Source organism: Sparus aurata, chromosome 7, assembly GCF_900880675.1.
Source record: "Sparus aurata chromosome 7, fSpaAur1.1, whole genome shotgun sequence".
Classification (NCBI taxonomy): Eukaryota; Metazoa; Chordata; class Actinopteri; order Spariformes; family Sparidae; genus Sparus; species Sparus aurata.
The window spans coordinates 6693958-6709979 of NC_044193.1; the positions used below are offsets into that span (position 1 = coordinate 6693958).

The 16022-nt window shown below is 40.9% G+C and overlaps 2 protein-coding genes across 2 annotated transcripts in view; one reads left to right on the forward strand and one right to left on the reverse strand.

The window, feature by feature from the left end:
* The window catches only part of LOC115585614 (tripartite motif-containing protein 16), a 155903-nt gene that overhangs the window by 88305 nt on the left and 51576 nt on the right, over window positions 1-16022 (reverse strand). The window contains exon 3 of the mRNA XM_030424127.1: window positions 7224-7295. The gene's annotated coding sequence lies outside the window, so the exon portion shown is untranslated. The remainder of the gene's footprint in view (window positions 1-7223; window positions 7296-16022) is intronic.
* cbln4 (cerebellin 4 precursor) lies at window positions 132-14063 on the forward strand. Its single transcript, XM_030424146.1, has 3 exons — window positions 132-1234; window positions 5476-5592; window positions 7104-14063. The coding sequence occupies exons 1-3, from the start codon at window positions 968-970 to the stop codon at window positions 7299-7301; spliced, it is 582 nt and encodes a 193-aa protein (XP_030280006.1). The 5' UTR covers window positions 132-967; the 3' UTR covers window positions 7302-14063.

Below are 16022 nucleotides of genomic sequence, written 5' to 3' on the forward strand. Positions count from 1 at the left end.
TTCAAAGTTGAGCCTGAAAGATGTTCAGCCCACCTGTGCAATGAGATTATGATGAGTCACTGCGTTACTGTGAAACCTGCAGCCGGGCGGTCAGGGGAGCTCAGGCAGTGCGAGAAACACAGCAAAAAAAAAACCCTCTTGCTGGAGGGCATTCCTGGCTCTATACTTCTACATTTCAGACCTTAAAAAAAATGGAAGAAAAAAAAAAATCATCAGAAAAATGTGTCTGGAGATAATTCTTTTACCTATTTGTTCCCCCCCCAGATCCGAGAAAATGACAGCTAGAAACTGTAGATTCAGTGGATCCTCTCCGCGTCATTAACACGGTCCAGTAATGAATGTGTGTTTAAGTTGGGAGATATTTTACAGGGAATTAGAGAAGCATAAGCTTTTGGCAAATTACGCAGGGAAAGTTAATTATAACTTCTGTGCGTGCGTAAAGTGGATGCCGGGGCGCGCACACACACACACACACACAGACACGCAGCACCATCACTGCGGGAACATCTGCTGTCAGACGCGTTGCTCGGAGTGGGAGTGAGGGCTATGGACGATTCATCGACTGGAGGACTGGAACCGCTTCCCCCCTCAAACCCTCCACATGTTCTGCTTGTGTCTGATTTTGGCGCTCTGAGTGAAGTATGACGGAAAATGAGGCGCGTAGACGACAGTCGGTGATCTCCGCGTTACGTTTGGTTTAAAGGTTTTTGATTCTCATTTCTTTTTTGATTTTCTTTTGGGTGTACGTCTCGCTCGGATATGGCACATTTCTGGACCCAGTAAGAGAATATCAGAGCGTCAGAGGGCGTCTGCAGGCGGGGGAGACCAGCGGAGAGGACGCGGAAACTTGGTGTGGCGCAGGAGACGGTCGGCGCTGCCACAGCTGTCACACGGAGAGGGGAGAGAAAGAAAGAGGGGGAGAGAGAGAGAGCGAGCGAGGGGGAGAAAAAAAAACAAAAAAAAAAACATGGTGAACTCCCTCGTACTGGTGCTCAGCTGGACTGTGATCTCTGAGGTGGCGAGAGCTCAGAATGACACGGAGCCCATCGTCCTGGAGGGGAAATGCCTCGTGGTGTGCGACTCGAACCCGACCACGGACTGGAAGGCTTCGTCCTCTCCGCTCGGCATCTCGGTGCGCGCCGCCAACTCCAAGGTGGCTTTCTCTGCAGTCCGGAGCAACAACCACGAGCCGTCGGAGATGAGCAACAAAACGAGAATAATCTACTTCGATCAGGTGAAGGCGCTTTTTTTTTTTTTAAATGAACTAATGAGGTGAAAAAGAGGTTAAATTCGCTCTTAATTGCACTTTTCCTAATGATTCTGCTCTCTCCCCCCCCCAAAAAAAACCTGTCAGTCTTTAAGTCAATTCGCGTCCTCTCTGTTTGTGTTTCATCCGTGACGCTTCAGTTGTGACTTGTCTTGGTGCAGACACATTAAAGCGCATCAGAGTTTCGGTCTGAGCCCGAGTTTTTGCAGTTGGCATGTGGAGTCGGCACAGGCGCGCATCTGGCCTCTGGCGCGCAGGCGGGATTGTGGAGAGTTGGCTGTGATCCTGCGGTGCCTGCACACGCACTCATCTGGGTTTGGGTTTTTTTTTTTTTCGCCCTCGAGCCAACCCCGTGCACGCGCGAGCACGGACACGCGCGCACCACCCTCACCTACACGCACACACCAGAAAACAAGAAGACTGCGATTAGTCATACAGCGGTGGGCAGCGCAAAGGTGTTCACAACAACACCCCTCAGCTGATCCGCTGAACTCTCATTTGAATTACATAAGGTGATCTCTCGCGGTCGTAACAGCTGATCTGATTGGTGTGGATCGGGTGCACGCTGTTGCTATGAAAGCCCACATTTTTTTAATTTTTTTTGTCAAAGGTCCCGGTTCAGCTTCGGTCTTGAAGAGGTAGAGACCTGAGGTGTTGGAGAGCTCTGCAGGTGGTGAGAGGAGCCCCCTGCTGCCTCCATCAGTCAGGAAGAAGTCCATGTTCACGTGCTAATGTAAATACAGTATGTCTGACATCACAGGAGGGTGCTCGAAACCTTTTAGTGACACTCAGGAGGCAGCGTTAAGTGCTGCGCTGGCTGACACGTTCACATTTTATTTTATTTTTTTTAACCTGGAAAAAGTAAGAGAAATGTATTTAATTTATTATTTTGACACTTTAATATTCATCAGGTGATTCTGTTGTGGAGTGGAGGGCTCACACGTGGAAAAGAAAAAGAAAAGTGAGGTTGCTGTCGATTAAATTGTCATCAAGCATCATTTTCGGTCTCCTGTGTTGGAGGGAGGTTGACTGCCGGGTTCACGTCTGGTGCCTTTTCACAAAAAAAAAAAACAACCAAAAAAACTGTGTCGCACACCCAGTTTGTGTGTGAGCAGGGACGAGTCTGGTCCACACAATAGTGTCTCCTGAATTTAATATTTATATATTTAACCTGTTCGCACCCACCTATTTTCAGTAACTTCACCTATTTAGCATACCCAAATGGAAAAGCTGATAACACAAGAACTACAAGTCCGAGATGGATGTATGATACGCCATTTGAAAGCTGACAACCTCTAGTTTCTGTGAATGTGTTTATTTAGCATGTACCATACAGACAACCAAAATGACATCAGTTCAAACATGGCTCTAAAACATTTTTTTTGTCTTCGAAAATAATAGGTCATATTTGAATAACAATAACTAGGATGTGCTTTATGTAAGGCATATGGCAATATAGCACATACCTTCCTCATCTTGTCAACTACACCTGGGTGAAATTTTAGACTTCTAGGCCTACCCTTATGGGAGTTATGGAGGTTTTAGTTTGTGGTGTCACTGGCGTCCACGAACCTCTCCAAAACGTCTCCAAATGGCCAAATTGTGCCAAATGCTTTTACTCACTTCTGTGACACTGGAAACATTACTGAAGCATTCTGGTGACTATAAAACCTTTCTCCATGATTCAAAACATAATTTATTCACACATTCATTTGATGGGTGGTTGGAGGGGTTTCCACACGCTTCTAGGTGGCCATATTGAGATATTGTCATGTGACAAGACACTACAGAATAGTTACCATTATACAAAAATGACAGACTATACTGAACTGAATTTCAAACAAGGATTGTATTATCTATCAATACACTATTACTGTATGTATAACTGTGCCAATATCAACAAAATATTAGTGTTTGCCATCAAAGTCCCAAGCACTGCGTCGGTGAAAAACAGTCTGAAAAACTGCAGTGGACTGGTTGCCACTCTGGTCTCCTGCTGTGGTCCGGGCTGTCTCACCGGCATGAAGGCAACTTGAGCAGGCTCAACGTCGTCATCCCCTACATCATGCCACTGTTGTTCCTCCGTGTGGGAGCTATGTGCTCTGGAGGATCCTCCTCTTCTGCCCCTCCCCCGGGCACGTCTGGCAGCACGGGAACGTCCAGCAGTTGGTGTAGAAGCTGCAGCGTCCCCTGAGCCAGAGGGGGCAGTGAAAGATGCAGCGGGGGAGGTAGCACTGGTGGATGCAGACGATCGTTGCCGCATCTGCCGACCACCTTCAGCAGGAGATGGGGTTTGGCGTCTGAGTGTCCTACTTTGAGGCTCCCAATCCACGTCACTGTCAGACTGTGACCTACAAAACACAATGCAATGCACAAATGTTACCAAATATAATGAAAAAATATATAAATGCATTTCAATGGGGTGTTATTTACATAGGAAACAAATAAACACGGATATGATATTATATATTACACAAAAACATCAGGGAAATAACTGTACATAAACAGAATAATTGAATTGGGGGAATATTCCCAGTGTCTGGTCAGTGAAAAAGATCTAGTTCAATTTGTTTACAAGCTTGAAAAAAAAATCTAAATGAAAGGGAATTAGAGGATAGTCTGTCCCGGGGGGTGGGGGAAGAGAGAGACACGGACGGACGGACGCTCATCGCCGTCAGCCGGGGGACGGACGCTCGTCACCGTCACGCGCGGAGTATAGCGCCGCTGACCTAGCGGTATAGCGGTGTAGTGCCGCTGTTCCACCGTCTGGGGAGAACCCTGCTTAGGCGGGAGGCAAAAACGCTTGGGCGCCGCGCCTAAGCCGTATAATGGCAGGGAAAACCCTGACATTATAGAATAAGATTACAAGGATTACATAACTTTAGTTTAGTGTTTGAGTAGCTAGCTAGCTAGCTAGGCTTAGCAAGGCTAATTAGGCCCTGGGGCGCTAACCATTTAGCATCATTTATGACATGCTAATGTATACTGTACTGTTCACTGTAATCATAAAAAAAAACCCCACCCACTAACTTTCATTCAAATTTCACTCATGGCTAAATAAATAAATAAAACATGATCAAAGATAACGTTACTCACCGATCTAAGATGTCGTCAAGTCCCTGAGCGAACATCTCCTCTCTCTCAGAGTCATACTCACTGTCTTGACTCTCATCAGATGATGCTATAGTCCATTCCTGGTCATCTTCTCGGATATATTTGGATTTCTTCCTGGCTTTCGCCATTGTAAACTCTGAAAATGCCTACGAAGAAATGCAAATGTTTGCTGCGTCTCTTCACCATGCGTCTGCTGCGTAAAGTCCGCCCAAAGTCGCCAGACGCACGGAAACCCCTCGGCTCATAAATACCTGACCTGGGCACGCCTGCCCTCATTAGAAAGGTAAAATAATTGGCTAGAAGCCTGAGTGATTGACATGTCGATAGCCAATACGCTATTCCTATACTAAGGCAGCGGAAAACAGTAAACAAAGTATATTGGTCCTTCAAACAGGCAGCGCTCGATCTACTTCAGGGGCTCTGCTGGGGTGAAAACTGAACAGAAAAAGATGGGGACACTTTTATTTTGTAGCCAGCAAAGTGATGAAAACAAGCATACCCAACATCACCATACAGGAACTAGAAAACATTTCGGTGCGGCCGGTAAAGTATGGACTTTATTTGCTGGACAAAGTTGGCAGACGGTAAACAAATGGACTTTACAGGACGATATTCACAAGCTGGAATAATTTTATGAAAAACCATTTTGATGCTTTTGATCAGTGGATTCTTACGGACAACTGGAATATAGATAATTGAGGAATGGACACATATTACGGCTTTATGGCCGCTTCAAAGGTAGGGAGTCGCCGTGTGTTTCTTGTGTCTCACGTTTACCATGCTGGTGAATATCAATGATTTATGGTTTGGTGCTCATGATTTTTGCAAAATTAACTGGATGAATGAATTGCGGAGATTCTCCCCTTTCTAACGACGTATAGTATGTCCATATTGATGAAAGTTGAAGCGGGATACGTCACTGCGCAGTGTAGACATACAGTCATTTATCTGAAATCGCCCGTCGGCGGGCGGGTGGGTGCGGAGAGGTTAATCCCCATTGAAGTGGAAGCCTTTGTTGAGGTGCCGGCTATATAAACACCTTTTCACAGTGGTTTTCTCTGCTTCTTCTTCTTCTTCTTCTTCCTCTCTCGTAGATTCTCGTGAATATAGGAAACTACTTCACGTTTGAATCAGTTTTTTTGTCCCCGAGAAAAGGAGTCTACAGCTTTAACTTCCATGTCATTAAAGTGTACCAGAGCCAAACCATACAGGTAATCAGCGCTTCGTTTATTTCACAGCTGTGCAGCTGAAAACTGCTTTAGTGCTGGAACAAAATGTCTCACTTAGGGACTGTACGGAAATTATTGGCGTGTGAGGTGGAAAAACTAAAAGAGAACACGGCATTACTTTTTATTTTAATTAGACATTCCTTTTAGAAAACCAACTGCAAAACCCTCCCCCCCAGCAAAGTAATATTACAGTATTGTCCTGTCAGCAATAAATACTAAAAGAGGCAATGGATAAACAATTTAAGACGGTGAACCACAGAGGTTCCCAAAGTGACGGGGAGCGCCCCCCCCCTAGGGAAGGCCCAGAGTTAAAACGGGGCGTGGCGAGGCGGCGTGGGCGATGACTCTACACCGAACATGACAACAACCAAAACAAAGACAAGGAAATACGATGAGGCGTTTCTTGCCCTGAGCTTCAGCGTTCGTTAACGCGGTCGCTATGAAGAGAAACCACAGTGAATCTACTGGAGGATGACTTGTGACGGCCTGAGACAATCGACCTGGTCTTCCCCCCCCCCGCTGGTGACCTGTGCCTCATTAGATTTTTTTAGTAAGGTGTCACACAGACACAGTAATGTCAATGGAGTTACAGTTTTCATAGGTTTTCTAATTGATCCATCTTAAAGGGGAAATTTCTCAAAAAAGCCTTTTACAAATACTTTCCCCAAGTATTATTTTTCCAGCTTTGTTTTGATACTCTTTTATTTTATTTCATTTTAGTTATCTAATAAAAAAAAAAGTACAATTGTAGTACTGATTTTGTTGATCTGATCTATCTGCACAAAGAACAAGACACACAAAATATCTCATGATGCATTAAAGGAATAGATTTTAAAAAACAAAAGAAAAGGGCAGATAAACACATCTCAGCGGAGAGAAAAACAAACCGAAGAGCTAAAACAGAAAAAAAAATAGACAAAGTAATAAACGTATGTTTAAAAATAAACACGAATTTCAGAAATGTCAGATGGTAAAAACGGCTGACTGGGGAAAGACCGGCACACACAAAGAAAACTTGACTACTTCAGCTCATTAAATAAGCACTTTGCTTTAATTTAAAGTTTGTTAAAGCTTAATGTAACGCTCTTTAGAAATGTGCCTAATAAATAAAGTTTATTTGTATTAATATTAATATAAAATATAAATCTGGGATGATGACAAATCCCCTCCCCCTGCTTTTCCAAAAAGTCAGCCAAGCCTCACTTCAGAACAAATAATAATTAACGTACAGTCCCTTAATATGAACTCACTGACTGCTGAGAAGCAGCTGTTGGATTTACGTTTTGCCTTCTGCTTGCTTAAAACATTCATGAATGAGAATAAATGCTTGGTTGTAAGATGCAGACTAAACCTGAAATACCTTTTAGTTTCTCTTTGGTAGTTATTTTTTTTAATCAAGGTCAAGTTACAAATACGAGATGAACTCTGTTACTGTGTTCTCAAAACGTATCATTTCCTTTCCACGTTGCTAACTGTTATCTCTGTCGTCCCAGGTGAACTTGATGTTGAATGGGAAACCGGTCATCTCTGCCTTCGCGGGCGACAAAGATGTAACTCGCGAGGCGGCCACCAACGGAGTTCTGCTCTATCTCGAAAAAGAGGACAAAGTCTACCTGAAGCTGGAGAAGGGGAACCTAGTTGGCGGATGGCAATATTCAACGTTCTCCGGCTTTCTCGTGTTCCCTCTGTAAAAAAAAAAAAAGAAAAGAAAAAGAGAAAAAAAAGAAGATTGTAAGGTTCACTGACTTCTTCATACTGTGTCGTCACTGTATAATCAAAACATTGCTGCTGCTGCTGCCTCCGTTGGATCTTGCCGAGTGGTTGAAAGAGTATAGATGGAGCTGGATCAGAACGGAGAGAGGACATAAAGACTTCGCAAATCATTCTCATTCTCTGGGAGTGCCGAGTCCCCGTCCAGATGAGAGAGACTTGAAAATGTTCCCTATCGCTACTGTACGTTCCCGTCACTCAAGCGGCCTCGGAGAGGAACGCTCAAACATCCCAGATGTACTTTTCAAACTCTGACTTGTCGGAATATACTTAGCATCCTGATTTTTATCATGGCAACTGTTGCATTCAAGTACATCTGCCTTCTTGCGTGTAAACTGTATATGCTCGTGTTACTCGTGTGACTTGTCATCACCAAAGTATTCCCATTGTGAAGTGTCGGGGGAGTTTCCTCTGTTGATCTAATCGTTCCAGGCCGAGTGTTGGTCTAATGAGAGGGATGATTAGTGGTGAAGGTCACTGATGACCAACAAAATGTCTATGTGAGTTACTTGATGGAGCAAAATACTTTGAAGCTGATTTAAAAAGGGCAATTACAGCAATTTGCAAAGTGTGTCAAGTGATCAGAGGCCTTGATGTATTACTGAACAGGTCCTCTGTGCATGTCCATGGAAAGAGGTGCAAAACGACCCCCCCAAAAAGATACAAAGTGACCCTAAAACCATTATAAAGAGATGGAAGGACTATAAAGAGATGTAAAATAACCTCTAAGTTGCACCTCAATGCGTCGCCAGCAAAAACATGACCGCTGCAGTGGACCAGCAACAGATGTCATATGGTCGAACTTTGGTTAGGTTTCGGCACTTAAAATACTCAGTTGGGTTCAGGAAAACTACATTTAAGCTATGTTAACTGGTTTTACACTGGACACAAACCTCCTGAACAAACATCTTGTGCCTGTTTAACTCGACCATCTGTCCCTGACCTCCTCCCCGTAAGGACTTTATTTAACTTCTCCTCGTGTCCTCCTTTGCAGCTGTAATACATAAAACAGCCACTAGAGGTCGCTGCGTAACAAGAAACGTAAATTCAGGCGGTTATATCCTCCTTTCATACTTGACTCATCTGGTCGTCTTTTCCGACGAGGATGGGCTTTGTTTTGCCTGATGAGCTTTTCTGAGGTAGCGATGACAAATCCACCACAAAAAGATCAAAATTGACATCAAATTGAACACAAATAGACAAATAGAGAATTGAACACATAGGGACGTGAAACGATTGATCGTTGTGATCTGCTGTTTAAAGTCCTGCTAACACCTAGGAGCGATCTGGTGGCCTCTCACCTGTCTGTGCCCAGGGGCCCGTTGTGTCCATGAACATAGGTCGTATTTAAGCTTCTTCATGCTGGCATTTTGACATTTGTTGACGTACTATGGTCAGTTTATTTTTTGGATTTGTCAACCTCATCTCCAAGAAATTACATCCATATCCCACCCACTTGTTTTGCTGAATATGTTTTGAGGGAAACTTGCCTGGATTGTTATTTTGCACTCTGGTACAAAACTGTGACTCTTTTCCCTCTGGAGACTGAAGTTAGCATCCCAAGCTCCGTGTCCGAGTTGAGTTTAAGCAATAGAAATGGCTAGAATCAATATTTCGATATCAATAATGAATCACTTGACTATCTGTATGTGACCTGTGTTGCTCGCAGTGATAGACGCATACAGATTCATCGCCCGTCTCTCTGCAGGTCCCCTTCAGATCTATGGAGGGTGTTGTAGTGTTGCAGCTCACGACAGCTGTGTTTCGCTTCACTCTCAGCTTTTTATCACGTTGTTTTTTAGCTGTAGCAGCAGCTGTTTTCAGCAAACGAGCTCCGATAAACATATAGTACGCTACTTTCCCAGCTACCAAGCGACGGACAGACAATTTAAGCAAGTGGCAGGTGAGCATAATGGAGCATTTAGCAGCGACAGAGCCAGATAGCTTCCAGAGGAATAAACTAAATATTGAGTTATATTCATCAGCTGGACACAAAGATGCTTCCGAATAAATGCTAATGTTGACTTGATGTGTAATGAGGCAACTGTTTCTTTCTAAATTAGCCACATTAACTTAAATTAGGATAATATGTCAGAGTTTATAGGTTATTTCTGTCAACAACAAGACGCCACAAAAATCTGGCTTAAAAGCTTTGAAGTTGGGGAAATGTGACAGGTTTGGTTATTTATGTTGCCTTTTTTCAGTTTCTAACCAAAACCTTGATTTTTTTTTTTTGCCTGGACCTTCACTAAACGCTTTGCGGCTTAATCGTCATCACAAAAGTCTGCTACAGTGGGTAAATTAATCACATTTTGTGACTCGACAGATACGTTCATTAAAACCTTGGTGTCACAAAAACAAAACAAGATCCAGGCAGCGTTTCTCCCCAAATGAATTTGTTGTTGAAAATTAGGAGTGTGTAAATGTTATTTCTCCCTGTCTATTTATTGACTTGCACGAGCCAGTTTGTGGTTTATGGACCTTGATTAAGTTTAATGGGCATCTGAGAACAATAATTGGTTAACACGCTGATAATAGACAGATTCCTGTCACAGTCGGTGAGCGTAAACAGCTTCCACTGGGCAGCTGGGATAACTGATGAATTAATAAACTCCTTAATTGTTGCTGTTGAGCTCAGCGCGCGCTTACAGTACGTGATGGCTCTCCTCCTTCATGTCTTCAGCAGAGTTACTGTCTGCCTTACTGCAGTGTGGTGCTGCTGGTGCAGTCTGCAGCTGCATTGTGAAAAATCAACCTTAAAGCTTGCAGAGGCTTTTCTGGAGAGCTTATTTTAATCATCATTTCAGCCGGAGATGGTAATCTGCACACTCGTCAGGTTTAACCTCTCTGAAGTGTTATTTGGGGCGTTCACTTTCACCAATCAGACTTTCGTTGTGTGCCGTTTGCTGACAAATTTTCGCTGGTGATTGATATGTTGCCCGTGGCACCGTTGCTGTGATTTTTTGTAAACGGGAAATTGCTTGATGGAAGTGATTCTTTAGTTCTTCCCCGGTGTTTGAAAAGAGGCAAATGTGAGAATGAAAAGCACCGTGCAGCTTCAAATGCCGCTTGAAGGTTTTACAGCTGTGTTTCAATTCAAACAGGCCTGAAAATGTTCTCACTCAGAATCAATACTGAAAACATGTTCACGGACACATAGCGGGACAGAAAACGGTGACATTAACTGAATCATCCTGATATTTTTTATTACACTTTTTAAAATGTGTTTTGCTAAACTGAAACATCTTTTGGGTTGACATTCCGTTACATTCGGTTTTGCTTGGTTTAACACAGAATGACTGAGGAGGCTGGACTGCGTCACTGAAATGATTAAAGCTCAAGTGGTTTATTACATTATTACTTATTTCGTAATATTATTTCGTAAAAGATGCATTCGTTAATCAGTGGGTTAAGTTTTTTTTAATGCAACGAGACAGACAGAAGTTGGCAATGTCTGTTTCTTCACACCAGTTATAAGTTAGAACTTTCCATGCCTTTTTATGTTGCAACTTTATATTTATTTAGGTTCATTTTCCATTTTATCTTCAGACAACACTGTGCTGATGGTCTTGTGGGGTTTAGGCACAAAAACTCACCTGAATGAGTTTGCAAAAAGACCAGGTTTTCTCGCCACAAACATGGCTGGAGGTGTCCTTGTTTGTCCTTTGAGATGGTCTGTATATCCAGCGATGTCACACTTTCAAATGTTGACACACAGTCTCAGACTGTGGTCGGTGGCTTCCCAGCCTTCTTGCCTATCCTGCAACTCCACCACCATTACATCGCTTTTGATATGACACGTTTTATATGAATGTCAATGTGGTTTGTAGCCTCTGACACAAACAAATGTGTACGTATCAATGTTTTATCCTGGCAAATGGGCCGTTTAATGTGATCATTAAATATTAAAATTAATTCATGTATTGAATATTGAAGTCAGGCTATAAATGATGAATAAAATCGTGATATTTGAAAATGTATTCCAAAAAGTAGGTTTTTTTTTAAATATGTCATGATAAGTTTTGGCAAATTTCTTTAATTTAAAGATACAAAACAAATACGTGACAAGAGCACACATTACCAACAACTAAAGAAAAATGTATGCATACATCATTCATTCACTTTAGATGTGATTAATATTTGCCTAACAATGCCCTCGATAGTTATCTAATTGTATGAATTAATTCCAAATTGAATGAATAACAGTTAATTAAATGTGCGAATGAATACGATGTGTGATCTTTCTAGCACATTCCAGCATCCATGTAGATGCCAGTATTTATTTAATATGTCAACATTGATCCACAAGTTGCAGTCGTCTAATTCTGGGTCACTTATTTCACATCCTCATTTTTAATGCTCTTCAGATTGGTGTATGTGTATGCATGATTTATTTAGTCCACAACAGAAAAGGGACTTCAGCAGTTTGGATTAATGTCTGTGACTGTAGAACTCAAGATATTTTCCAGCATCATCAAAGAGTTGAAACACAGCCAGTATCGTCAGTCTGTATTCACTGCAAATTAGGCTCTTTTTTTTTTCCTTCCTTTTACACATCTTTTTCTTCTTTTATGTGTGTGTAATATTTAATGTTTGGAATATGTTGTATGTTTGTCCTTCTTTTTTAAATGCTGCTACATCACAGTAGGTCATATGAAATATGTGCCAGTTGGTGATGGGATTTCTTTTCTTTTCACCGGAACGATCTAAACAATCACCCCAAAGTTTATCAGTGTTTTAAAAATCTGTGAAGAAACCAATCAAGACAAAAAAGATGATTTCATAAAGTGAAATTATTTTCAATTTGGGAGTTTGTGGAAGATAACTGAGAAGCCGTAATAACTAATCAGAATAGTTGAGCAGAACTTTCATTTAAACTAACAATCCAACTTGTGTAGATTAATTTCTGACAAGATTATTGGCAACACTTTGCCGTAAGATACACAAAAATCGAGAAGTTACTGAGGAGAAGGTGAAGAATGAATTAGGAACCACTTGATAATTAACTGATAATGAGTAACTACTAACTATACTAAATAAAAACATAATGATAAATGAGTCAGAACAGACTGGGAGATAATGCAGTAATGAATCATTAGGTAATGATTAGTTAACAAATATGTGATTCGACATACTGACCTAGTTCTTTAGTACCAACAACTCATTATATAATAATAACTTAACCATAATTTACTCTTTATATGCCCTCTTAGTAAAGTGATATATAATTCTGAGTACTTACCGCATACACGCTTTAATGACTAATTAATCATTAGTTACACTTTTAGTAATGCCTCAAGTAAAGTGATACATAATACCGAGTAGTTACTAAAAAGCCACTCATTACTTCATGATTATCTCAACTCGCAACATAAACAGTAACTAATGATTAAATAATAAGTTATTAATTGAGATGTTAGTAGTTTATGCCACTTATAGTTTGGTGTAGTAAGGTTGGTGTGTCGATTCACAGATATTTATAAACTAATTAAAACCCTTATGATTAATTAATATAGTTTCCCCCATTCTGTTCTGTAATAACTCATCATTATCTACTATGTAGTCCTCGATATACAGTTATTCATCACTCAATAACAGGATTATCTCTGAAGTATCACTGTCTTGAAACAAGATGTCTGATGCTGGAAAATTCTTGAGACGAGTTGGTTTACATTTACATGAACGTTTTAAAAAAAAATACATTTCAACACCATAACATTTCTTCTATCATTATATGTTAAAAAGATGACCAACTTAATTATCCAGCATTTTTAAATTCATACCAAAACGTTACATAATCGTGTCTCTTTTTGTGTTTTCAGTTTGGCACTTCAGCACTTTAACACAAGAAATCCAATTTCATTTATTTCCTTTTTTGCTTCTTTGATTTCTGTGTCCTTCCACATCAACAGAGGATGAGTTGGGGTGGGGCTCTGCGAAAGATTTCCTAAAATAAATTCAGGCCTTACTTTGTGAGAATGCAGCCTTTGTGGAATTTGAAACAGTGCCCTTATCTTGATTTCATCATCGTACGAAAGGCCTTAAAAACAGACGCCTAAAGCTGTTCATGACTTTTCTTTTGTGCAGGTTTTTCTCATCGGGAGATAAATTTCATGTCATATTTGAAACGCACAGAATGGTGTAAATATAAAGTAAACATCAAATGTTTACAGTTGTATGTTGTGATTCCTAAATGATGTGGACATCAACTTATTCAAAGTACAATCATCTAAAGCATATCTGGGGAATTGTAAGCACACAAAAAAAGCTTAAATCCATTAAAAGCAAGATGTCAAGTTCATAGCAAACAGGCTGAACTGATGGTGTTTAATACAGCTGACTGCTGGTTATGCGTGAAATTGTATCACCACTCCAAATATTCCGCCTTTGGTTTGTATAATCGTTCAGAAATGAGAACTATATCGACAAATCTATCTATAATTAAATCATAACACGGTCTTAACTCAATAACCAGTCATGTGGATTGGTGCAGAGTATACTGTGGTGCTACAATTCCATGAATAACAAACATGTCGTACATTTTGAATAGAAAAAAGACATGTGACCCGTCTCATTAGTAATTGTGACATGGTATCATTAGTGGACGAACAGAGGTTTCCAATGGCCTTTTATCTAACATGTTGTATTCATTTGGAATTAAAAGTGGCGGTAACTGTGTTGAAGCCTGTTTTTCTGATGTGTGTGTTACATCTTGAAAAGAGCAGTAATACCCTCTGTTAATGAATCTGAGCCTAAAATCATTTGCTGGGAGATTATCTGCCGGTGCAGCTTGATCTGTTCCCCGGGTGTGTTCACGCTGTCAGATTGACTGTTTACGAGATAAGAAAAGATCCAGCTAGAAAGTCATTTTAAGTAAACTGCATATCTCTCGACTTTACATGAATTTTATAAGACAGCCAACAGAAGGTCATTCGGAGAACTTTTACACTCTTTGGTTTTATGGTCGTGTAGCTTTGGGAACAAACTCTGCAGCATAAAAGCTATACGGTTGCAGGTGCGCTGCGATGAATTTCAAACCTAATTCTGACCTTTCTACTGGCATTTCAGAGGAGAATATTGAGGTGTGATTGAATATATTTTCTCTAAACAGTGTAGCACTTTACACGGACTGATTCCAGCGTTCGGTTCTGAGATATGCAGAGCGCCGTTCACTTTGATTGCATCCGCTGGGACACATAACCCCTGAACTGAATTATAACTCAGAATTAATCCAAGTAAAACAAAACACGAGCCTTCTCTCAACAGAGAAAAACAACATTTATCCCAGGTGTGGTAAAAGGTGTCAACAACACCCACTTTTAACAAACACGAGCACAAGCGTGTGTCGGATTACATCGTGGGTTTCCACAGTTTGGTTTTTAAAATTCTGTTGAAATGGACACTAAATGCTGTGTTGGTTCAGTGCAGTTCTGCTCACATTGCTTTACAAAACGTTGAACATGTCATGTACACCTAAAAACAGTCACACAAACAGCAAGAAAACCTTGTTTCTTTAAAAGAAGAAAAAGTAAGAACATTGTAAAGCCGTTTCTGAGCTTTACACTGGCACAGATGTTTGACTATATGTCTAAATAAATAATGAGTGACAGTTTGCTAAACTTGGTCACTAAAAGCACTTGTCCAATCACGGCTCAGCAACTGTAACTAGGCACAGCAGAGCTGTAACACACAGAAACGCTATGCACGGGGCTCTAACAACAGCTGCACACGTTATTTAAAAGAGACAATATGTAACACATCAGAATCATGTCAGAAATTGAGTTTAAAACATTTAAAAAATGAATCAGCATTATGAACAGCATGTGAAGAAGCAACAGTGTTGACATTATGTTAAAGATTTTTATATACTGTGTTGCAGAGATGTCTATACTGAAGTTAGCTTGCTAACCAGCTAGCCCGAAACATGTCATCTCTTGTTATACCGCTTCGTGCCACAGGAGGCAAGAGGCAAGAGTCTGACAGCCCCTGTAGTTTCATTTGGTAGATGTATGTGAGTGGCTACGTTTTACAAGCTCTTTAGCTTGTAGTGAGAAAAATCAACTCATAAAAAGGTCGCAACTGAAGAATTATTTCACTTATGTTACTTGCCAAGCAGAAAAATAAGACTAAATTCAAGAAAATGCACGATGTATGAGCTTTGTGCGCTCGATGGTGCACACTCGATCTTATGGTCTGCAGTCAAACAAAGAAGATTATTAAAGAGCTGTGAATGTCATGCATGACTCAATACATTTCAAAGGTAGACTTGCATCCTCTGGATAATATAAGCAACAACTTCCACAAGGAGCTGCTAAACTGTTTTTATTGTTGGTACCACAAGTGTTGTAACTAGTGACTTTTTAATAGCAGTGATCTTGTAATGTAAAAAGTTAACGTTACTTTTGAAAGTAACACTACCCTACTATATTTACAATACAATGCTGGGGCTACTAGCTACCCTGCAAAACAAAAACATTGCTGCTCCTAAACTCAAATTACACTGTTAGTATTAGCTCATGTTAACTGGAGGATGATTAAATCTGTCAACACAATCTGTAGCTGTAGGCCAGAAATGAGGAGCGGCCTTTTGTTCACTTGTCTGTAAAACTTAAAACCCATTGTTTCAAGTGTTTGAGTGGAAA